Source organism: Drosophila sulfurigaster, chromosome 2L (assembly GCF_023558435.1).
Source record: "Drosophila sulfurigaster albostrigata strain 15112-1811.04 chromosome 2L, ASM2355843v2, whole genome shotgun sequence".
Classification (NCBI taxonomy): domain Eukaryota; kingdom Metazoa; phylum Arthropoda; class Insecta; order Diptera; family Drosophilidae; genus Drosophila; species Drosophila sulfurigaster.
In genome coordinates, this window is record NC_084881.1 from 15,239,660 (window position 1) to 15,262,310 (window position 22,651).

At 37.1% G+C, this 22,651-nt stretch overlaps 3 protein-coding genes and 1 long non-coding RNA gene across 8 annotated transcripts in view; all 4 read right to left on the bottom strand.

Moving 5' to 3' along the window:
* Positions 1-4,007, bottom strand: part of LOC133850742 (uncharacterized) — an 86,370-nt gene extending 82,363 nt beyond the window's left edge. The window contains exon 1 of the long non-coding RNA XR_009895691.1: positions 3,764-4,007. This is a non-coding gene — a long non-coding RNA (uncharacterized LOC133850742). The remainder of the gene's footprint in view (positions 1-3,763) is intronic.
* A 1,241-nt stretch (positions 4,008-5,248) lies between these two features.
* Positions 5,249-6,880, bottom strand: LOC133846424 (tubulin-specific chaperone C). The gene is made up of 2 exons (XM_062281410.1): positions 6,659-6,880; positions 5,249-6,578 (listed from the first exon to the last, which is right to left on the bottom strand). The coding sequence occupies exon 2, from the start codon at positions 6,554-6,556 to the stop codon at positions 5,492-5,494; it is 1,065 nt and encodes a 354-aa protein (XP_062137394.1). The 5' UTR covers positions 6,557-6,578; positions 6,659-6,880; the 3' UTR covers positions 5,249-5,491.
* A 153-nt stretch (positions 6,881-7,033) lies between these two features.
* LOC133850733 (zinc finger protein 91-like) lies at positions 7,034-9,136 on the bottom strand. Of its 2 annotated transcripts, none has more exons than XM_062286921.1 (2): positions 7,410-9,136; positions 7,034-7,323 (listed from the first exon to the last, which is right to left on the bottom strand). In XM_062286921.1, exons 1-2 carry the CDS (start codon positions 8,930-8,932, stop codon positions 7,209-7,211), a joined length of 1,638 nt encoding a protein of 545 aa, XP_062142905.1. In that variant the 5' UTR covers positions 8,933-9,136; the 3' UTR covers positions 7,034-7,208. The 2 variants fall into 2 exon arrangements, with proteins under 2 accessions (XP_062142905.1, XP_062142898.1); XM_062286914.1 differs by having other exon boundaries at positions 7,034-7,341; positions 7,410-9,134.
* Positions 9,137-9,780: 644 nt separating this feature from the next.
* Positions 9,781-22,647, bottom strand: LOC133850709 (nicotinate phosphoribosyltransferase). Of its 4 annotated transcripts, none has more exons than XM_062286878.1 (12): positions 22,502-22,647; positions 20,933-21,309; positions 18,776-18,946; positions 18,564-18,690; positions 18,078-18,161; positions 17,842-17,969; positions 15,035-15,175; positions 14,800-14,971; positions 14,134-14,481; positions 12,217-12,482; positions 10,328-10,737; positions 9,781-10,268 (listed from the first exon to the last, which is right to left on the bottom strand). In XM_062286878.1, the coding sequence occupies exons 2-12, from the start codon at positions 21,024-21,026 to the stop codon at positions 10,191-10,193; spliced, it is 2,019 nt and encodes a 672-aa protein (XP_062142862.1). In that variant the 5' UTR covers positions 21,027-21,309; positions 22,502-22,647; the 3' UTR covers positions 9,781-10,190. The 4 variants fall into 4 exon arrangements, with proteins under 4 accessions (XP_062142862.1, XP_062142869.1, XP_062142879.1 ...); XM_062286885.1 differs by lacking the exon at positions 22,502-22,647 and adding an exon at positions 21,607-21,733; XM_062286895.1 differs by lacking the exon at positions 22,502-22,647 and adding an exon at positions 21,367-21,729.
* Positions 22,648-22,651: the final 4 nt, after the last annotated feature.

Consider the following 22,651-nt stretch of genomic DNA (forward strand, 5'->3'; position numbering starts at 1 on the left):
CTATGGGTAGCGGGCATAAAAAAATTATAGCTTTGTGAGTGGTTGTATTATTGTGTAGTCACACTCTAACAGGATCACAAAGCAATTAATTATTACGGTATGAGTAATCGCATGGTCTCTAGGGGGGCAACGGAGAGGGGAAAATGAATATAATCAAAGAATCAGGGCCAGGCTTGAACTTACCTGCTGGGTATATCTTGTTTGTGAGGGTGATTTTGGGTCATCTTATCCTTATCATATCACTCTCTGGAATATCGGCAACAGCACACCCTTCGAGGTGGCACCGTAAACACCTGTCCAAATCTATATAGATAGCTGCGAAAGCAACCGTCCCCGATTAAAATCTGCGACAGGTGGTAGTTGATGAAGCCGAATTTCGTATTTTATAAAATTGTTGCTTGGACCACATTCTGATGTAGGAGTCGACGACCTTGTTAGGGACGCACGTATTTAATTTATCCTACTCAATGCCTGTCCTACGACAGAAGTTTTTTTCCCAGCATACTCTAGGTCTTCCTTAAAGTTAATACCTAATTGCTCGGTTCAACACTATAAAATTCCTTCTTATCACGTCAGCTTCTGCCTTGTGGTCAGCTAATTGCAACCCCACTGTCGACAGTCAATCCTTGACTGTGACTATCGCTGCGCTATAAAGTAGGTCAGCGCCACTCAATTGCTAGACTGTCACACTACAGTCACGTCTGCAAAGCCGACAATGGTTGCACTATTTGTAACGTCAATGCGCAAGATGCTATCGTACACAATGTCCATAGTAGCGGGCCCATCATGGATCCTTGAGGAACTCCGCCAGTGATATTGTAGGCCATTCCCCAGATGTCCCTCTCGACTTCATCGCTGACTACTCAGGATGCCTTCTTGCTTCAAAATCAGCCCTGCATTTTGATTGTTGGAGGATCCTTCGCGACCTTATGCATTGCCTTCGCGCGTCTGCGATATCCTCGAGCGCATGTGTAGCTCGGCGATTTCCTCTGCTTCATCACTCTAAGCTAGAACTACGAAGGATACAGCGAAAGTTTCCGGGGCTAAAGCGTCTTCCGATGTGTGCTAAGTTTGCACGCGATGGCTCGATGTGACCCATGTCTATTGTGATCGCCCTATGGTAACTCGATGTGTAGGCATCGCTAATGGCCAAGTGCGCTGATCTAGCAATTTAGATCTAGCGAATGCTATATTTAAAATAGATTCACTGCCAGCGCTTGTAAAAGTGTGTTGGTTGCCATTGTTAGGAAGCGCGGGTACGGGTGCGACCCCATTCTGCCAGCAATGACCACTTGCGGCTTCCCCTTAAGTCGTGTACCATCTCCTTCACTGCGACGGTGTGATAAGCGCACATCCGTAAGCTGCGACTGCTCAACACCACATACCCATATTAATGCCTTTCCGTCTGTGTTTTCGACTTAACTTGGACTCTGTATCGTTTTATACCGCTCGCTCAATAATGCAACGTTCACCTTTAGCTCCCGAACCGCTTGCTTAAGTAGCTCTTGGGCCGCTACGCAATGGTTTAGATTGAGCTGCAGAAGCCTTTGAGTCATTTTTACACCCGCTGATACCCTTGAGAGTGCAGACGCCGCTTCCTGCGTGATGCTTAGTATCTTCCTTGCCAGCCTCTGCACAAATAAAGCATTTGGCAGCGTTTTGGCATAACGCCGCTTTATGTCCAGCTACCCCGCATCTTACGCAACACCTATAGCGGTCGGACGTGATCTTACAGAACTTGGCAACATGTACAAACTCCAAGCATTTGTAAGACCTCTTTCTTTCTGGTCTATTCGGCCTCTCTTTCACTCTACAGCTCGTCCAGCCTACACAAAGTTTACCACTCTGCAGTATGGATGCTGCAGCTTCCATTGGCAGGCTAACGATTGCTAGTTGCATACCGTCCCAACCGGTCCTCAAGGGCGCTTCTCTTCTGCGTCTTCTTCATGCCCGTAGGTTCCGTACGTTGATTAGTTATATGCTTCAGTTATGTGCTTGCCTTCTGCGGTGCACTATGGGGCATTTTCCATTTTAGCCGGCATTTAATATTACTTATTAATATTAGTAAACCATAAAAGACTTTTTACTGCAATTTTTTGTATTCTTTGTATTCCCAAGGAATGTATCACAGAAAAGTAGGCGTGGTAACACCTCTACCGCCCACAAAAATCTGAAAATATTGAAAATTACGGACACCTGTGGAGTTAGTATTATAAAATTTTTACACCAATAGGTACTTACCTTTCAAAATTCGACACGCCCATTAAAATTTTTCCCCGCCCTTTCCGCCCTCAAAATTTTGAAAATTTGAATATTTTGAGCAATTTTTGAGAAAAAGACCCCATTCTTGTTAGACATAATATAAATCGTAGTCCGGTTGTGCACTGCACTGTGTGCCAATCGGATCAAAAACGTGGAAGTTATTCACAAAACATTGCTTCAGATGGCCCTTTCTTACTATTTCAGGTTTTTTTTACATAAATTAAAAACATAAACAGTAAATTTTATTTTTTCGCCTGTTGCAATTCTCAAGTGGCTCTGGACGGGAGCTGGACATTATCACTATCAATGCGGGATGGCGCCGCAACCGCTTGTCCGTCGTCCAATTCCATCGTTGCTATCTTCAGAGCATTCATCGTTAGTGCCCTGGTCGAAAGCCTTCCTAATGAAATTGCTTTTTACTTTTTTGATGAAATGTAGCTATTTTTGGCTATTTTTGTTGGCCTTCACTACTATAAAAGACCACTAAGAGTTGGCAACACTGCACCAGAGCCTCTTCGGCTCATTCGAAAATTCGAACTTCGAATCGCAGCGCACGGCCCGACTGGGGTTGCAATAATACTGTTTTTAATGATACCTTTTGGATGTATGACTTGATGGTTAGTGCTGTAAGCTTGCCTACAGTTGCAATGACACTGCTGTTATTAAGCCACTTTAAATCTTCCCTTTGACTTACAGTTGTAGAGGAACTGCTTTTATTGAGGCAGCTCTAAGACTGTTGGCTACCAAGTCAATTAAATGCATTTAAATTTGAAGAAGTTGTGAACATTTTTTGGTGTCTTAAAGCGACAACAATTTTGTGTCAGTCACGACTGTGTTTGGTTGTAATCCCTGAACTGCTGTAACCACAATTTTGATTAGCACATGGCACGAAACAGCAACAGCAGGCAGCAACAATAACAGCAGCAGTTTACACTGCTTCTTCTTCTTCTTCTTCTTTGTAGTTTTCTTGCATTGCATTTAATTGGCAGTGTAGGGTGGGTAAGAAGAGGACAGCAATAGGCAACATTAACCGGCAATCTTCGAGTAGCATGCAATTCATGCCCAAGTCTCAAAACCACGTGCATGCCCTTATACCCTTTAATTGAGGGTTTCAAAATGTTTACATCCCAGTTGCTGTTTCTTTCGTCGTGTTTGTTATCTATCTCTTTTGTCTTGTGCTGTTGACCGCAGCAACCACAGCATGTTTCAACACCTTCCAAACCTGTATCACAGTTTGCTTTTATTCCTTTCCTCGCGTACCTTTCTTTCTTTAGCTTCTGTTTCATATCGGTGTTTTTGGTTAGTCAGAAAAAAGACGGCAATAGTGTATGCAGAGTTAACTGTATGTTTGCCAGTGTGTGTAGCTAATGATGACAACTGTTGTAACACTGACAGCTAATTACATAACCACACAAACACCAGACACACATACATACATTCATACATGTACAAACAGTTACTACACAATATTGTGTTGTTGTATAATTTGCAGTTCAATTACCTCGCTAATACGATGGCCCACAGTGTCTCAGCGGTGTCCGTTACCCCTCCTCCCCTATCCCTTGCCCCTTCTCTGTTCCACAAGTTGGCATGTTACTTCAATTCGTTAATTATTTTGACAGTCGACCATGTTGACAATGACAGCAACAGCAACAGTCACAAACAGTCAATTTGTGTATCGCAGCATGTCGCCTGCCTTATACCCTTTCCCTTAAGCTGAAAACATACGGTGAACACTCGCAAGAGTTGACACTTTTTTTTTTTAACAGAAAACAAGAAATACATTTTAATCATATTTTTTCTTAGCACTTTAAGTTCTAAAATTAAGGTGAAAAATTTCTGAATTTAATTTTGAATTCAGCTTCTGTTTATCATAAATCAATTTGAATTCCCTTTCAAAATAATAAAGAAAAGAAGAATAAAAATGGAAAGAATATTTAATATATAAATATAAAGTTAAAAAAAAAAAAAGTGCTACAAATAAAATTGTATGGAATACACCAATGTTAAGCTTAACATAAGCATGTTAAACGCACGCCAATCTATTATTCATTCTGCTTTGCACTGTTAAGGAAGGGCAAATTTATTTTCCCCAGATAGTTCAATGTTTTTGTGCGTTGTAGTCTCATAAATAATTTAGTTGCTTCCGAAAAACCGAAACAAGCCAAAATTGCTGACCAGTCGCAAGTGTCGCTAAGCTGGAAAGAGTAGCAAGTAGCGCCACATGAAACTTGCATGAGGCCTGCCAAAGAACATCAGACATTAGTTGGTGGCGAAGGAAAAGGTGGAGACTCTGAGACGGAGGCGTCTCCTGTTCCATCTTTAGTTGCAGCTGTAATTTGTGTGTGTGTTGCCGCAGAGCAATTTTGGCAAGCCACTGATTATGTTCCAGCCAAATAGACATGTCAACTTTTCGACTGATGAGCCGATTTCCCCATCTTCTACTTCTCCCATTACCCGCCGGCAATCACAATCTATGATACATGTGTCCGTCTGATTGTCCTGTAATATGAGAACTTATATCTCTGAGATTATAAGCACTTGTTATACCAAGCTTGTTGACTTGTTGTTGAACTGTGCAGTTAAAGTTGATTTTTGAATTTAGCTAAGCCTATATATTGACTGGGAAATCTAAATTTAAAAACTATTTCTCATTTTATTCAAGAATCGTTTTCTCAAATTTAATGTCGATCGGAAAATAAACATGGAAGTTAATGTTAAGTCAATGCAAAATTTAACAGCGCTGTTATTTAGCAGCCTCTACTAATGTTAAATGAAGAACACGAGTTTCTGTTACAGCTCGTTGTTTACAGTTTCTGTTACTGTTCGCTGATTACAGATTCGTCACTTACAGACTGTAAGTTACAGTTTCCATATGTTCTGAAGCTGTTAAGAACTCAATTCTATTTATGCTGTATCTGTTATGTGTGCTAAGCACACTGTGCTTACTTCTCTGATATGTGCTACTTAAATTCATCTAACTTCCTTTTATGCTATATTAGCTGCGGTTATTTATTGAGCTTATGTATAGTATTGTTATTATCATTATTATTACGCTGTATATAGTATTTTATATGCACATCAATTTGTTGGGCAGCGGCGGCAACAGCAGCTCCAGGAGCAGCCAACCCAAGGGCAAAGCGTAGGCGAGCAGCATGCACAGCAGGAGCAGCCTAAATCGACGTCGCTTCCTCCTCGTTCCCGTTCTCCTCCTCTGCCCAAACCGACACTATATCAATGCAGCATCATCCTTTGACACACTGCTCAAAAAATCACGACGTAACGCACTCCAATTAGGCGCCGCATGATCTTTGAGCAGCGTCCAATTGGGCGACGCCACATCCGGCGACAGCCAATTAAAGTCTGCCACATCTGTGTAATTATTCTGCGACTTATTCAACCCAGAGGCAGCGTAATCCGCCTCCAATTCGGGATAATCATAGTTGTAGACATCGATGTCGATGCGCCGGCAATCCTCGATGATGGCGCGACACGTGACATGCAAATATATACGTGTGGCATGCGATGAATGCAGACGCAGCTGCTGGCAAGCGATGGCAACCGTGCAACGTTCGAGCTGCTCGGCAAAGAACGAACGTGCCACCGGCCCACACAACAGCGTACATTGACTAGCATTCGAGATCTGCACGGAGCCGGGATGTCCCTGCAGCTCAATGAAGCATTTGTGGACATTGGAAATGGTTATATCGAGGCCATTGACCTGCGTGCCATGGAGTACAATGTGTGCGTTGGATTCGTTGGCAATTGTCCAGTTAAATGTCTTCGCTGGCGACTTGTCCACTACATCTACTTTGGGTTGCAGTGGCTTCTGTTGTTGTTTCGCTGCCAGCTTCTTTCCACTGAAGCCAAACTTCTTTTTGGGCAGCAGTCGCTGTCGGGCCTCATCGCTGGCCGATGTCAATGCATTCAACATGTGCTGACACGATTTAATCTTGAAATCCGACAGAAACATCGTCGATGTGGTCAAATAGCGTTGCAACTCCTGAATTTGCATCGTAATCTCAGCAAAGTGCTGGGCGAGATCAGGCGGCGGTGCATCGCCGCTTTCCAGCTGCAGGCGCTGAATACGCTGCTCAATGTCATAGGAGCGTTGTCCAAAGGTCTGGGCAAAAAAGTCGACTCCTTCGTTGTGCAGCGTCTCCTTGTTGCGCTGCTCCAATTTCACGTCCAAATAGTTTTGACGATCTTTGTTGCGTTTGTTCAGGCGCTCCAGCATGAAATCTTTGCGAGCACTCGCATCCAGCACATCGTTATTGTCACTTTGATTATCCATTTTGTTGTGACTTTTAAAACAACTACAAAAAATGTGTTAAAAATCAATTCATATTTGCATTAGTATTTGGGGAGTGTCTGTATGTGTGTGTGTGTGACAAACCGTTGCTCCAAATGCGAAATCTCGTCACCAACTGCGCGCAGCTGCAGCTCCTGTTGTTGTAAATGTGACTGATTTGGCTAAATTATATGGGGTATCTTTGTTAGTAGCCAAAATAACGCAATGAACTGCAGAAACTTTTATTTCTTTTAGCTTATTAGAAACAAAACAAACCAATTTATTGCGAACAACTGGTTAATGTCAAGCTGCCAACTCACCGCAAATACTCTACACAGCTGTGTGCTCACATTACACAAGTGAATGGCTGTGACGAGAAGAAGAAGCAAGAACAGCTGTGCTTAACTCCAGAAGAAAATAAACTACGGGCGACATATTTAAATACACTATACATAAGTATTGAAACTATGTCAAATTTAAAAAATTTATATTTGCATTTTATTCGGCTGACAGTTGTTAGTTAATTAAGTTTATTTGAATTGCAACGGTCGTACCCACTATTCACAGACTGCCAACTCGATTGAAACAGTTTGGTGAACGGAGAATAAGCTACGAATAGGCGCCAAATTCAAAAATGAAGCACATCAATTGAAAGCTATACTTGTATTTTATTTTTTGAGTGCTTGCGTCGATGCACATTGAGATTGTTGAGCTGGGTAAAACTCATGGAGCAGAGTTCGCATTTGTAAGGACGCCGACGCATCTGTCGACTAGAGTGTAAATTGTAGCTGTGGAAAAAAAGAGAAAAATATGCTATTAAGACTTGGTTATAGTTTATATGGAATTAAATGCTCACTTTTCATGTTGCCTTAATGTTTGTTCTCCTGGAGCTTTCTGTATGCTAGCTTCTTTTTCAAGTTCTTGCTTCGAAAGTTGTGGCTTCATAGGTTCTTCCTTTAGAGGTAGTTCCTGCCAAGTTTCTTCTTTCAGAGGATCTTCAGATAGACAATCTTCTTCCAGCGGTTCTTCTTTACAAGGTACTTCCCTCAGAGGTTCGTCTTTTCCAGACTCTTCTTTTAGAGGATCCTCCGTGAGTTGTTCGCTTCCATCAGCTTGATTGCCCAGCTGCTTTTTAGTCTCATCATGCTTCAAAGCACTTTGCACCTTGTCTTTTGTTACTCCCTCCATAGCTTCTGCTTGCTTTTCTTTGTTTTCGGCAGCTTTAAAAGGCGTATCCTCCTCTATTTGCTCTTTTTTGATGAATCTCAAGTCTATAAGCTCTGATTTATTTTGCAATTTATTGCGATAATTGGATTTTCGCCCCAACTCTTGGTTCTCCGTCTTTCGCTTCTTCTGGTCTTCCATCTCCAACATTCGCTTCTCTAACTCCTGGTTGCTCTGTCTCATTTTAATGCAAGGGTCATTAATTTGCCTCTCATTGTTAGTAACTTCATAATGACTCATAGAGTGTTTCTTTAGCTCGTATTTCTTCATGAATCCCTGCGTGCACTTGTAGCACTTGTAAGGAAAGGCGCCTGTGTGTTCGCAAAGATGTGCCAAGTAAATCGTTTTATGCGAGAAGCTGCTGGGACAATACGGACACTTGTGCGACAATCTATCACTGTGGATCTGCAGGTGAATGGCCAACTCATCGGAACTCTTAAAACTGCGTGGACAACGCGTACACTGCAACGTCTTATTGTGTCCTCTTTGCCTGTGAGTTTGCAGATGCTGGGATAATTCCTGGCTGCTCATGCAGTCGCGTGGACAGTGTGGACAATGCAGAGAATTGCGCCACAAATAGCTTTCCTTGCGTATGCGTCCATCGCCGTGAATTTGCAAATGCTTTGCGAGCTCCTCGTTATTCTTGAGACTTAGTGGACAATGCGGACACTTTAACGTAAAGTTCAACTTCTTTGTACTGGGAACTTGCTTGAAGGGAGCCTTCTTCACGGGACTTGGTGGTGCCTGCAGTCTGGACTTCCGCTTGTGCATCTGCATATGCTTCTTGAATTCTTGTTGTCGAATAAATCCGCTTTCGCACTGAGGGCACTGATAGGGAAACTCGCCAGTGTGTCCAAACATATGCATCGTGTAGACGGATTTGTGGGAGAAACTGTTTGGACAGTAGCTGCACTTGTATAGCAGATTACTGGTGTGGATTTGCAGGTGTATCTCGAGTTCGGCGCGCATCTCAAAAAATCGTGGACAATGGGGACACTGATTGGGTTTCCTTTTGGCAGTGCTCAAGACTTCTTTGGACGTCCCGGTTTCAATTTTCACTGGTCCAATATCAATTTCAATGCCATAGTTTGGTTCCGTCTCCTCCTCTCGCCGCGGCTCCTCTTTAATGCAGCTTATATCCAATATTGCACTCATGGCTGTGCAGTTTGTTTACAAAATATGCGTTTTTATCATAAAACATAAATACACCAAAATTCAAAGCCAACATAAACAATTTACGCAGAGGAACAGCTGTCTGCACGGCAGTGTTGGCAAACAACACAAAATACCAAAATCTACTAAGGTACTAGAAAATACCATCGCAAGTTCTAATAACCGTTTCAAACCAGTCGAATCCACAGATGGCGCTTATGGGAACCCTTTTGAACAAGTGAAATCAATAGATGGCGTTAGTAATTATAAATATAAGTTGCGCGCCAAACTTTTTTTATTTGAAATATCTAATTTGGTTCCGCTGCACCGCATCTAACTCAAATTTTTTTAAATAACAACACAATTAATCTTTTTGTTGAAGCGCTCATTTAATAAACTTGTGAGTGTTTGGTGTGTGTTTGTGTTTGTGTATTGCTTTGTTGCTTACAGTTTTAAATTAATATTGAACATATTTACACTCGATTATTATTTATATAGTCTAGTATATAAGCATTTAGGATTGTATGTAAAATATGTGTGCATTGATGTGTGCCGACTATACATGCAAAACTCTACTAATTACCTAATTAGCAATCATTTGTACTTCAAACTGTTTCGATTCTTTCGTATATCGTATTTTAGTTTTAGTTGTTTGTGTTTTTTTATTTTTGGTTTACAATTGATTTGTATCATTTATGTTTTCTACTTGATTTTGGTTAGCAACATACAACACTTAATGACTATAAATATTAAATACATTTCGCTTTCATCTCTCACCACACTCGCTCTCTCTCTTTCGCTCTTAAGTATTTGGTTACAGTTTTCGATATTGGTTTTTCTTTTTGTTTTCCTCTTTTCTTTTTGTTTTGTTTTGTTTTGTTGTTGTGTAAGGCACATGACACATTCCTGAATATGATGTGCGTACATAATAATCGTTAATAATATTTAATAATATTGAATATAATAGGTTTACATTCTTCTATGTAAGTATATAAGCTGTCTATTTTTTTTCGTTCTTTGTTTTTAAGTAGATTAATTTGAGTTGTGCACATTACACGATACACATACAATATTTGTTTTTTTGACAAGAAGATTAACAAATTGTCTGGTTTCCAATTAATTCTTTAATTCATATGACCAGCAAATGACTAAATTTTGCGACAAAAACCAATTCATTATGTTTCTGGGGGGGGATTGAGGCCTAGAATTTTTTGCGGAATTACTTTCGAAAGCAGCGCCCGACACTGGCTGCTTATATAGATCATGAGAGCTCCCCGATGGGAGCATTCTGCAGCCACAGATCGTGTATAAAGTTGTACAAATTATCGCTGACAGCCACCTGCAAAAAAGGGGTTAAAGAAATTAATTCAAAATATGAATTTATATAGTAAATCTTACTTTATATGGCGTGGGATTCAACGTTCGCTTGTGATCATTTCGCAGAGTCTTCAACGAGATTTGAACCTTCTCACGCACTTGCTCCAGCGTTGGCAACATTTGGCATATCTTTCCCGATTGCCAGTAGATCTTGTAGAGCGACTCCACATGCGATGGTATCACATAGGCACGCTTCGACTCCTGGAACGGATGGCGACACAACACCTTCTGACCCACAGCTGGCGGCAGCTCTGAATCCTTCTGCAGCAGATCGATCAAGGCGTGTCCATCGGCGCTGTACAATCGATATGCATTCTTATTGCCCGGCATCGTCACCTTCTCCACATCCTGGCTGAGCTTAATGCGCGCCTGGCCATTGATCTCCACCAGCTTGTAGACACAGCCCAAGGCAGGCTGACGCTGGCAAGTGACTGGAGAGGGAGAGGGGGGAGAGAGGGAGAGGGGGAGAGATATTTTGAATCAATTTATATTATCTTCATAGAGTACTTCTTACTTAATACGAGCTCATTTAAAGCAAACTTCGTCTAACAGAATTTGAAATTAAATCTTTTCCTTATTAACATAAAATAAATATTTTATAAAAGTCAAAAATATTATAAAATATTTATTTCATGTTAAAAATGATATTTCATACAATGTATAAAATAAGAATTTTTGTTAAAACTTTTATGAAATATTCATTTTTAATATTTATTTTAAATATTTAATTATAGAAATTTATTTTTAATATTTTATAATAGTTAAATAGGTAAAACTATTATAAAATAAATATTTAAATATTTATTTTATATTAAAAATGATATCTCATATATAGTATAAAATAAGAATTTTATTAAAAGTATTATAAAATATTTATTTTATGTATTTTATGTTAAAAATAATAGCTCATACAATATATTATATGAAATAAGAATTTTTGCTTATTTATTAAAACGTAAAATCTGCATAGTTTTGGACAAAATTCTTTATTCTTATAAATAATATTATTATCATAGCTATAAAAGCTATCACTAAGCCATAAAAAGCGAAGATTGAATAAAGAATTCCAAACTTCTTTGAATAAGAGTGAAATAACTAAACTGATTTTTTTGTCGAGCTTTTTTTTTATCATTTATAATATTATATATAAAAATTATATAATATTTTTATATATTATATTATATAAATATTTTTAAATTGATTTAAAGCAATTTTTATTAAATTTGTAAAGGGGTTTTTTAAATTGATTTTGAATTGATCTATAATTTTGATGCGAAATGCGAAAAACTCGGTCAAGTTAGAAATCGAATTACATTTTGTTGAATTTTTAAACATAAGGTCAAAGGGTACAATATAACATTGTGCCATAGGAAATGTAGGCAGATTCATCTAGAGTATATTTTGAATATATATAATTGATAAAATTGATCTATCATATTTATTAAATTTGCAAAGGTGTTTTTTTATAATTGAATTAGAACTTATCTATAATATATACAAACATATTTCAAATATGGTATATATATGTATATAAAATATACCAAATACCAAATATACCAAAAATATACTTAAATATACCAAACGATATATTGATACGTTGCAATTTTCAGTGTATGCATTTGGTATATAAAACATACATATTTCAAATATGGTATATATACATATATATATATATATATATATATATATATATATATATAATATACTAAAAATATACCAAGGCTATATTGGTAAATTGCAGTATATTTTCAGTATATTTATTCGGTATATTTTTAAAATATGGTATCTCACTGTCCATTGTAGCTTTCTTGCTTGTTTTTCTTTTCTGAGATCTAGGAATTTTGCATATCACAAGAGGAAGACAGGAACCTTAACTATTCATATTATTATGAGGAAATTTTCGGACTTACCCAAGTGCGTGCCAATGCCAAAGCAATCGATCTTGTGTCCCTGCTCATTCAGGCTGAGAATGGTGTCCTCGTTGATGTCATTGGATGCAACGATCGTCAGTTTGTTGAACCACGGCACCTTGAAGCGTTCCGCCACCTTTTCGAATGCTTCACGTGCGAGGCAAGACAAATAAGCCAAATCTCCGGAATCGATGCGAATGCCCAGAGCATGATATCCTAGATCGTTGAGAGCCAAAGCCACAGCACTAAAGTTAAGCAAGCCACTCCTAAAGAAATCCAGAGAAAGGAAGGAGAGAGAAAGAGAGAGAGAGAGAGAGAGAAAAGTGAGCGTGCATTAAAACAAGGTGACTAAAGAAGCTTCAAGTGCTGCATTTGTTTTTTTTGTTGGGTTTGGTTTTCAATTCAATTCAATAAGTTTTGTTGCTAACTAAGTTCAAAGCTTGTCAAAGTGCAGAATGCAAAGAGTGCGCTTTAAGGTGCCATCAATATTCTTAAATTCTATAGTTTATGCATTATTGTGTGTTGACTATAATCTAAGAATTTATTTCTATTTTTTGCTGGCAGCGCTCGCATTTTTTTTTTGGAGATCACAATTCAAGCTTCAGTTACTGAAAGCCATGCAGTGTGCTCTCTCGGACGCTTTGTTTTTATTTTTTTTTTTTTGGAAAATCGAAACTAATTAAGAGTAATTATAGTAGATACTAAATATTCGTAATACAATCAAAACGAAACACACGAAAAATCAATTAACAATTACACACACACAAATGAAATAGTTTCTCTTTTTTTTTGGAGTGGGGAAATCGAAAATGATAATTGTAATAAAACAAAAATAAAAATAAAAGATATGACAATCACACTAGACACATAATAAAAGATTAGGGTGAGAGGAGATTCAGTGTGTGTTCAGACTTGGAGTATTTCTTTCAACTGCTTTCTCTCGTACTCGTATTCCTCAAAAATATGTTAAACGTGGGTGGTATATGAAAATGTTTTTCTGTTTTCTTTACTTTCGTATATAAATGTTTTGTTTGTTGTAGTTTGAAGACGTGTTTTACATACCTCTGCCAAAATAGTGCCGGGAAGTCATTTTTACTATGTTAGATGGAATAATTTCTTTTCTTTTTTTTCTTTTTTTGATTTCTTTATGTTTATGTTTGGGGGACATTCTGTTGCAATATTCGGTTAATTCGTTAAAAATGTCACACAATTCACGACCAGAGAGAGAGTTAAATTAAAGTATTGAAATGAAAAATGAGCCAGTTTCGAGTTGGTTAGTATTGAAAGCAAGAAGAGAGAGCAAAAGACGTGGAAAATATTCAGCAAATAAATCGAATGGGAAAGAAATTAAGAAAGAAAGAAAAAATATAGGAATGCACTTCACCTGTTTTTTTTTTGTTTCGAGTCTCCCTAAATGAGCTGACAATACCTTGATTGATTTTTTGTGTTTTCTTTTTATGCTTAGCCTGGACTTTATTTCCAATAGAGAGCACATATACACATACATACAAACATATATCATATATAGTAAATAAATGTTGTATATGCACATGTCGAATGCATAATAATAATTTTGAATTTAGCAGCAAGTATTTTTCGTTTGTTATAGCGCATGATATTGATTGGATCGTCGATGATGATTGTGGATCGGAAAAACGATTCCGAAATGCGGAAAATGCGTGAGTGTGGTAGAGGAGGAGTAAAAGGAGGCGGGGCACTCATGCTGGCTACCCCCAAAAAAATCATAAAAATAAAAAACATGTGGAGTGAATTTTAAATATTAGAGAGCATTAGTATAGTAAAAAAAAATAAAATTATATCAACGAAACCAAGACGAATGGCAAATGAAATTTGTTGTTGTTTTTTAGTTTGTTTGTTTATCCCATTGTAAATTTGCTTTTGGTACGTGACATTTACCTGAATGACTTCTCGACATATTTTGGAAGGTACGTTGAAGTGTTGTTCACTGTGGTTATCACTGTAGTTGCAGTTGCAGTTGTTGAGAGATCTTTTACACTTGTTGCTTGTTGTTGCTCTTTTTCAGCTGTTTTCGCTACACTTTTGCTTAGACCATTTGTGTGTCCATTGAGCTTGGTTAACGTTGGTGGCGAATCTTGTTGTTGTTGTTGTTTCTCTTGGTGATGACCATTTGTGCCGTTGCTGGGCGTGGTTGGGGGCGTCAGAGGAGCGACGCCATTCGTTAGCTGACTAGAAGTTCTTGATTTGGTATCATTGGGGACTTGTGTGTTCTGTTCTGTATCTCGGCTGTTGGGAATACTTTCAATTATTACATGACGAACTCATAAATCGATCGGGAGTAGAGAGCGGAGGGGGCGTGGGGCAAAAGAAAGGAGAGACGACACACACAATGTTTACGACTAGCTTGAGCTGGATTATTTGCTGAAATTCGTGCACTGCTGCTGCTGTACTTTTTTGATAAGAGAGATTGTAACAAAAAATAATAACAAAACGTAACGTAACGTAACGAAATGAAACGAAAGTAACAAACGATTGAAACGCACAACTGAATAATACTTGAATAACCAAAACCGTTCCGAGAGAATCTGCCTAAAAGCGAAATACCTCTTAACATCGTACGTGTCGACAAGTGCCATAAATCCATCCGGGAATGCAATCGCATAGGAGACCATCGCAGCCAGCTCGCCCTCGCTTGACTCCTCCGTGGACACGTCCAGCACGTGCGACAGCATCTGACGATGCTTGATCGCATGCTCCAGCAGATCCTCCATCACACCTAGGAATTGAAGTATTATTATTATTAATATTTATTACTGCTTTTAATGATGTATTGTTTTACCCGTTTGCTTGTGCTTGAGCAGACGCGTCTTCAACTCGCCCACGCTGCTGAAACTGGTGATGTACGCATGAGCATGCGTGCCTTTCACTGGGATGTTGAACAGCTTTCCAGCCAGCACATTGGAGGTGCCATCAAAGCCACCTAGAAGTGGAAAGAAATAGAGTTCCAATTATTACGTAAAGGATGGTTTAAAAAAAAACAGTAATTTGTGTCGAAATCAGCACAGAAATATGCCACAAAATATCAAGTATACGTTAACAGACTGCTATTAAGTTGCTGCTGTTATTTAACATACTTTTCTTTGCTAATTTAACAGTCACTTTAAAAGTGTAAAGAAATAGAGTTCCAATTATTACGTATAAGTTGGTTTCAAAGATTTGTGTCGAAATCAGCACAGAAAAATGGCATAAAATATTAAGTATACGTAAACAGACTGACATTAATGTTTTGCTGTTATTTAGCAGATGTTTTCACAGTTAATTGAACAGTCACTTTAGAAGTGTAAAGAAATAGTGTTCCAATTATTACGTATAAGTTGGTTTCAAAGATTTGTGTTGAAATCAGCACAGAAAAATGACACAAAACATTACGTATACGTTAACAGACTGCTATTAAGTTGCTGCTGTTATTTAACAGAATTTCTTCGTTAATTTAACAGTTACTTTAAAAGTGGAAAGAGATAGAGTTCCAATTATTACGTATAAGTTGGTTTAAAAAAAACACGAATTTGTATCGAAATCAACACAGAAAAATGACACAAAATATTAAGTATACGTTAACAGACTGCTAATAATGTCTTGCTGTTATTTAGCAGATGTTTTTACTGCTAATTTAACAGTCCCTTTACAAGACTGTTAGTTATGTGGCATTTCAAATGCCTTTCTGTTATGTTACTGTTAGTTAGCAGACTGTTAAACATAATAGCCACACATTAATAACAGTCTTGTAAAGTTAATGCTGTTAAATGAACAGTGGAAAACCCTGTGAAATTACGTTTTCTGTTAATACTTATATGTTAACAAACATTCATTAGGTTCCTGTTTCAGTAGAAAGTTTCCAAAAAACAGTTTTATGGGTAATTCTCTGGCGGAATTTGTCGCGACACTATTAACAGTAAAAAAAACATAAACTGAGCGACAATAAAAAAAATAGTAATGATTATTCCTATAGCTCTCGATTGGCACTATATTTTTCTTTTTTTAAAGTTTTCTGTTCCTATTTATAAGATTCATCTTTACTCAAAATATAAAAATGTTTGCTTTAGTTTTTTCACTTTAGATTGACCAATATATTATTAAAGTAAAGTAAAGATTTCTAAATATAACAAAAACTAATGTTAAAATTTGTTAAGCTTCCGAAATAGTTTAACATTGCTTTCATATATTTTCAATTTCTACTATTTAAGTAAACATATGCCTCGAAAAATTGCTTCATTAATATAAAATGTTAAATTTTACTTTGAAAAATATTTAACAAGCCATCTGAAGATCTTTTTCTTTGATATTACATTAAATTTGCATAAATTAAGGATTATATTGTTGATTTAAATATAATAAAATTTTAATATATAATAATTTGAAGTGACTGTTTGAATTTAGAATCATTCATATAAAATAAAATACAAATTTTTAACATTCTAAACTATTGGTTTATTCAAAATCCAATATAAATTCAACGTTATTATACTTTCACACTCACATTGCGCTGTTACATTAAAAACCCCGAGTCCTTAGCATTTTACTACTTTAGTAACATTTAAAAAAATTTAATTTTGCTGCTTTTTAATGCAATTTAAAAGCAAGCAAGTTTTATAGCTTTTTACAACTCCTGTGATTATTTAAATTGGTGTATTATGTTTAACAGCGATTGCTATTTAGCAATAACCATTAACATTGCAGTTGCCATTAGGCAAATTAAAATTGAGAGGCATGGGGACTGACGATGTCGATGTCGATGATGACACCACTGTGTCATGGCTGCACCACTGTGACGAAGAAGCGGAAGGAAGCCTTTAGGGACCTTGAGAGGGAAGCGCGCGTGAGTCACGACGCCGCACGCGACCCAATCGATTGAGAATTGAGTAAATAAAAAAAAAACCCTGATCCTATGTATAATTAAACGCATTACAAAGTTTAAGCGCAGCTCTCGCTCTCGTTCTCTCTCTCTCCTCCTTATCCTTGTTTCTCTGGCTGTCTAGGAAGCGGAAAAGGTAACAAAAGTTACGATGTGTGAGCGCCAATTGAAAACAAGGTGCCAGCCGCTGGTTGGCACCGATACCGACCCACACATGGAACATGGAGCTTGGGATTGGAGCTGAAGCAGGCGGCAAAAAAGTTTGACTTGTGTTTATTTCTTTTTTTTTTTTGGAGACTCACATTGCGTGTGCCACCCACTTTTAACACATGAACATGGAGAGTTCTTGAACTTTACAGAGAAGTGGAGAAATGGGCGAGAGAATTCGGGGAGAAAAGAAGTTTGGCGTAACAAGGTAGGAGCCACATCGAGTGACAGTGACACGTGCTTTGCATGCAAGCACATCATAAAAGACCAGACAAACAATATGAAATTGATGACTACCCCGAAAAACAGCTGAAAATCCGACTGCATCGATCAATGCCTTTAAGGTTTCTCTGGTAGGCGCTATTTTCACGGCGTTTTCGGGTTTGTTTTTTAATTGATTATGGCCCAGGCGCATGCAATTTGGCAAAGCAACGAGGAAATATCGCACACGTATGACCTTAGTTGTCACCTCCAACTCCGCTTCTCTCTCTCTCTCTACCTCTGGTGTGAACATTTTTTTTATGTACCTGTGTATGAATACTTTGATGCGGATAAACCGCCATCGGGTCCCTGCGCTCGACGCAGTCCAAACTCCAAGAGTTTGACATGTTTCCCAGCTACCATGCGATATCGCGCTGCATTCGTCGCCATTAAACTGTGCAAAACAAGTAAGCAAAACGAACGAAAGAAAGAAAAAGAGAATACGTTAGCATTTTATTGGTCATTATTATTAGGGTTATTGGCATAATGCTTTATCGCTCACCTGGCATAGTTCACGAGCGTCAACAGCGTCGTTTCCAGCAGCTGTACGATAATTAAAGGTCCCTCGATCTTGATGATGGGCACGCTGTCAGGGGATGATAAAAACGTTAAACAAAGTTGTAGTTACCATTCAAATGTTAAGTGTTAGCTAACAACTTGTTAACATTGCTGTTAGCTGTTAACATAGCTAACAGCTAGGTTATCATTTAAATGTTAACTCTTAACCAACAGTTAGTTGACATTGCTGTTAACTGTTAACTTAGCTGGGCTAACATTCTACTGTTCACTAACAGCTAGTTAACATTGCTGTTAGCTGTTAATTTATCGTGGAAATGTAAGTTGCTTTACAGCTAGGTTAACATTCAACTTTAACTCTTAACCAACAGTTAGTTGACATTGCTGTGAACTGTTAACTTAGCTAGACTAACATTCAACTGTTAAACTTCATCAAACAGCTAGTTAACATTGCTGTTAAATGCCAACTTACCGTGGAAACGCAACTGTGCCCTCGTCGATAGCATAAAGTGTCACATCATGCGCTGTCAAATTGCCCAAATATTCAAAGAACTCATTCTCAATGCCCTCGGGCAATGTTTGCCTCAAATAGTCAATATCTGCAATAATCATAAAAGAGTTGAGTAGATAAATAAATGAATTGTATTTGCATTATCAGTGAATGATAATAATAATAATAGTTACCGCTTTGGGAGTAATGAAAGCTGTCGAGGAACTTGAGGCACTCCTCGAGTCCCGCAAATATGGTGAATTCACCATGGAATGGATTGTTGCGAAAGAACAAATCGAATACAGCCTGATCGTCCGTTTTGCCCGACTTCCAGTAGGCATAGGCCATTGTAATTTGATATAAATCTGCGGTTGATCAAATATAAACAGAAAAAACAAATGATAAACACGATAAGCACGAGTGATAGACATGATTAGCCACAATAATTAATGCTCGTGATATGATGATAATGAAGAGATCCATTTTTAGATTGACTACACGTCCGACCGATAAGATATGGTCAAAGTTCCCCAGACATGTGCATAATTGCACACACACTCGTTGTATTTAGCAAAACAAACAGCAGAAAGCCAACACTGTAAAATTCTTATCTAAATTTGTAATTACTAAAGCCTCAGAGATCGTCTATTTGCATTCGTGTGGTTAAACAGAAATAGAGACAACTAAAAATGTAAATGTCATGCAAGAAAGTTTCGTCTCTTTTGGATCGACTGACGCTGCCATATGGAGGAGAATTGTACAAGAAACTAAAGCAAAATCATTTGAGGGTTTATAAAGAGAGAAATAATAACATAATTCTTGTACAAATATTTTGTTTTTCACACAAAAACAAATTTATGTTTATTATACTTCGCACTATCAGGATGACGACCTACTTTGTTTATATATGTATATATTTTTGTTTGCTATTGAAATTGTATTTAAATTTAATTATAACGCTGCAACTTTCTTATCGTATCTTTCTGAATATTAAACTTTATACTAAGTACTACAAAAATATTGTGGAAAACCCTTTGATAGTTTTTTTTTTGATAATTATACACTACTCGACTTTCAGCACACCAAATTGCGTAATCATAATCTACTTTAATCAACAGAGCAGATATTATAGTAATGACTTTCATAATTGACATTGAACAATTTTATGAAATTGTTGAGTGTGCAAAAAAAAAAAAAATTGATTAATTAGATATAAGAAATTTCCCGAAATTAAATATATAACCCATATTTATCTAGTTTATTTAAATATGCAGATAAATTTGTGCGAATACAGTAACAGCAAAAAGATAATAAATTTGGTTAGGAAATTAAGTTTCTTATAGGAAATGATGCGACAATAATAGAATTGTTATATTGTAGAAAGAATATTTGCGAAATTGAGCATAAAAACTGTATGGCAAAATGTATTAAAATAAATGTATCTAAAAATAGCATTCTTATTTTTAATATTTTTTTTTTTGTGATTATAAATAAACGAAAACTATTTAGAACTTAATATTAATTGAAAAATACAAATTTTGAAAAATGTCATGGAAAAAATAAATTAAAGTAGGTATTTTTTTGTGATCATATTAAAGAGAATGTAAGAAATTCATGAATTTGATCTAAATATTACATTCTTATTAGTAATAATATAATAATAATATATTTTGTGTTTATAAGCAATCTGTTTTGATGTTATTATTAAAAAAATTAAAATAAAAAAAAATCATAGAAAAAATAGATTAAAGTAAGTATTCTTTCGTAATCGAAGAGAATATATCCAATAATAAATTCAATAAAATTATTATAAAATAATATATTACATTCTGCGTTAATACTGACTGATTTTTTTTATAAATACATACACATATAAATTCAATTAATATATTATTTCATTTCATTACATATACAATTGCAAATACATTTAACAAATGTATATACGTATTTATCCAAAAAAAAATTAGTTAAGATTAGAGTATTAACAAAAATAGTATAATTACATGTATATAACATATGTGACATCAAATATGGGTTTAGTCTTAAATAAAAAATTTAATTTTTATATTGGTGTACTCTAACTTCTATTATATACCCAACCCACATCAAAACATATCTTACTCTTATATTTCTTAACCAACGTATTTCTCTTCTGTGTTTACATCCAGCAAACCATATTTGCTAATCAATTGACTACATTTACTATAATTGGCTTCTGACTTCTGTTTTGCACTTTCCGCAAGATTAACTATAGCCTATTTATATGCACACACAAAGTCACATAATATTTTTATAACCCGATTTATGATGATGAATTGCAGTGATGATGATAAAAGCGAAATTGGACTCACCAGTGAGCAGGGGCTGGACAACTCCATTCTGATTCATTCGTCCGCGATCCATAAATTGTCCACCCGAATTGCAGCTCATTTCACGGTCATTCATGATCACAAATTCGTTGTTGGTATTATTGTTCTTACTCGATTAATAATATTTGTTGTTGTCTTAGTTGTTGTTGTTGTTGCGAGTCTCTTTTTGACACGTTTGTAGGTCGTTCACACACACAGAACGTGCCAAATAAATAAATTAAGTTATTATATTGCAGCAATTGAATCCGAAAAGCCGTTGAACTTGTTGGTCTTATTATATGTTTGTTTTTTAATTCATATGTGTGTGTGTTTTTTTTTTTTTTTTTTTCAGCTGTATCTCTATGTATTTGTATTTGTATCTGTAAGATTCAAATGTTTAAATTAGTGTTGTTTTTTGTTTTGTTAATTAAGATTACAATTTGTTGACGGTGTATGACGTAAGCAAAAGGCGTCTTTAGATCACACCCTGAATCAAATACTTGGCATATCTTTACTTCTAGTAAGCAATATAAAACATAAACACTTGAATTTTTCTCCCTATTTCTGTCTCTGTTTCAGTGTCTTCAACGTGCTTTGAATTCCTTTTGTTTTGTCAGTTATCATCAATGGGGTTTATCACTTATTGGCTAGAAGGCGGCACTGGGTCAGTACGCTACCGATAATGCTGTATATATATATTGTGTATATATGTATATATTGGAGCAGTTGTTATTGTTGTGCTGATATTTGAGATTTTTATCGCGCGCGCTGGCAAAACTTTTCCGCTAAGCGTTTCAAGCTCAACTGAACTGAATGGAAATTGAAATTCGAAATTGAGTCGCGAGCAGAGACAGCTGAACGAGGCGAGTCAGCGCGTGCGAGTGAGATGGCACGATTGGAGCAGAGCAGCGATAGAGCACAGCGCGCGTTTTATGCGTTGTGATGATTGTAGGAAATTTGTTTGCTGGGAGAATTTGTTGATTGTTGTTACTTAGCAGCGCCAGCTGGCGGGCAAATTTGCAAATGCGGGGGCACGGGCGAAGAGCGCCAAAAGAGAGCCCTCATATATGTGAGTGTATGCATTACTGCAGATTAGTGTGTGTGTGTGTTTCATTGAGTTTGGCTATGCATTGGGTTTTGTTTATTTCGGCTGCTGCTGCTGCTACTGTTGCTACTGCTTTGCTGATTATATTGATTACACACGTGAGCCGATGTCGTCGTTGGCCTCAACATGTTGCACACAGACGCCCGCTGAGCAGCGACAGCGCAGCATTAGGCATTAGTGAAGGTTGCCTGAAGGTCGGCGGTCGACACCCCAAAAAAAAGTGAGGCGAAGCAGGCGAAACGACGCTGCGCTCAAGACAAGACAAGACATGTCAGGACAAGATGTGTACTCCCTGCATAATGCCCTACTGTTGCAATCTGCTATTGTTGCAGCACTTCACTTTCACTTTTTGCACACGTTTCAATTCATAAAATGCACAAAAATTCTTTACTACACAGTTTACATAGTACGCTCGTTAATTTCACCACGGAGACACGACGACATCCAAAATGCAGCTGCATGCTTACACTTTTAATAGCCGCACTTAGTTAGTAATATGCTTTAGAATATGTTGCATATGGCGCACGTTAAGAATTTTATTTAACAAATTTTAAATAACACAACTAAACTATAATATCAGTGTGCGACTCTTTGCAAAGCGCTCTCAGCTGATAAGA

Coding starts and splice junctions, on each gene's coding strand:
- LOC133846424 (XM_062281410.1), bottom strand. CDS start 6,556: ATGGATAATCAAAGTGACAATAACGATGTGCTGGATGCGAGTGCTCGC.
- LOC133850733 (XM_062286914.1), bottom strand. CDS start 8,932: ATGAGTGCAATATTGGATATAAGCTGCATTAAAGAGGAGCCGCGGCGA. Junction 7,342..7,409: donor ACATTAAGGCAACATGAAAA/GTGAGCATTTAA, acceptor TTTTTTCCACAG/CTACAATTTACACTCTAGTC.
- LOC133850709 (XM_062286878.1), bottom strand. CDS start 21,026: ATGAATGACCGTGAAATGAGCTGCAATTCGGGTGGACAATTTATGGAT. Junction 17,970..18,077: donor ACGCTCGTGAACTATGCCAG/GTGAGCGATAAA, acceptor TGTTTTGCACAG/TTTAATGGCGACGAATGCAG. Junction 14,972..15,034: donor GCTCAAGCACAAGCAAACGG/GTAAAACAATAC, acceptor TTCAATTCCTAG/GTGTGATGGAGGATCTGCTG.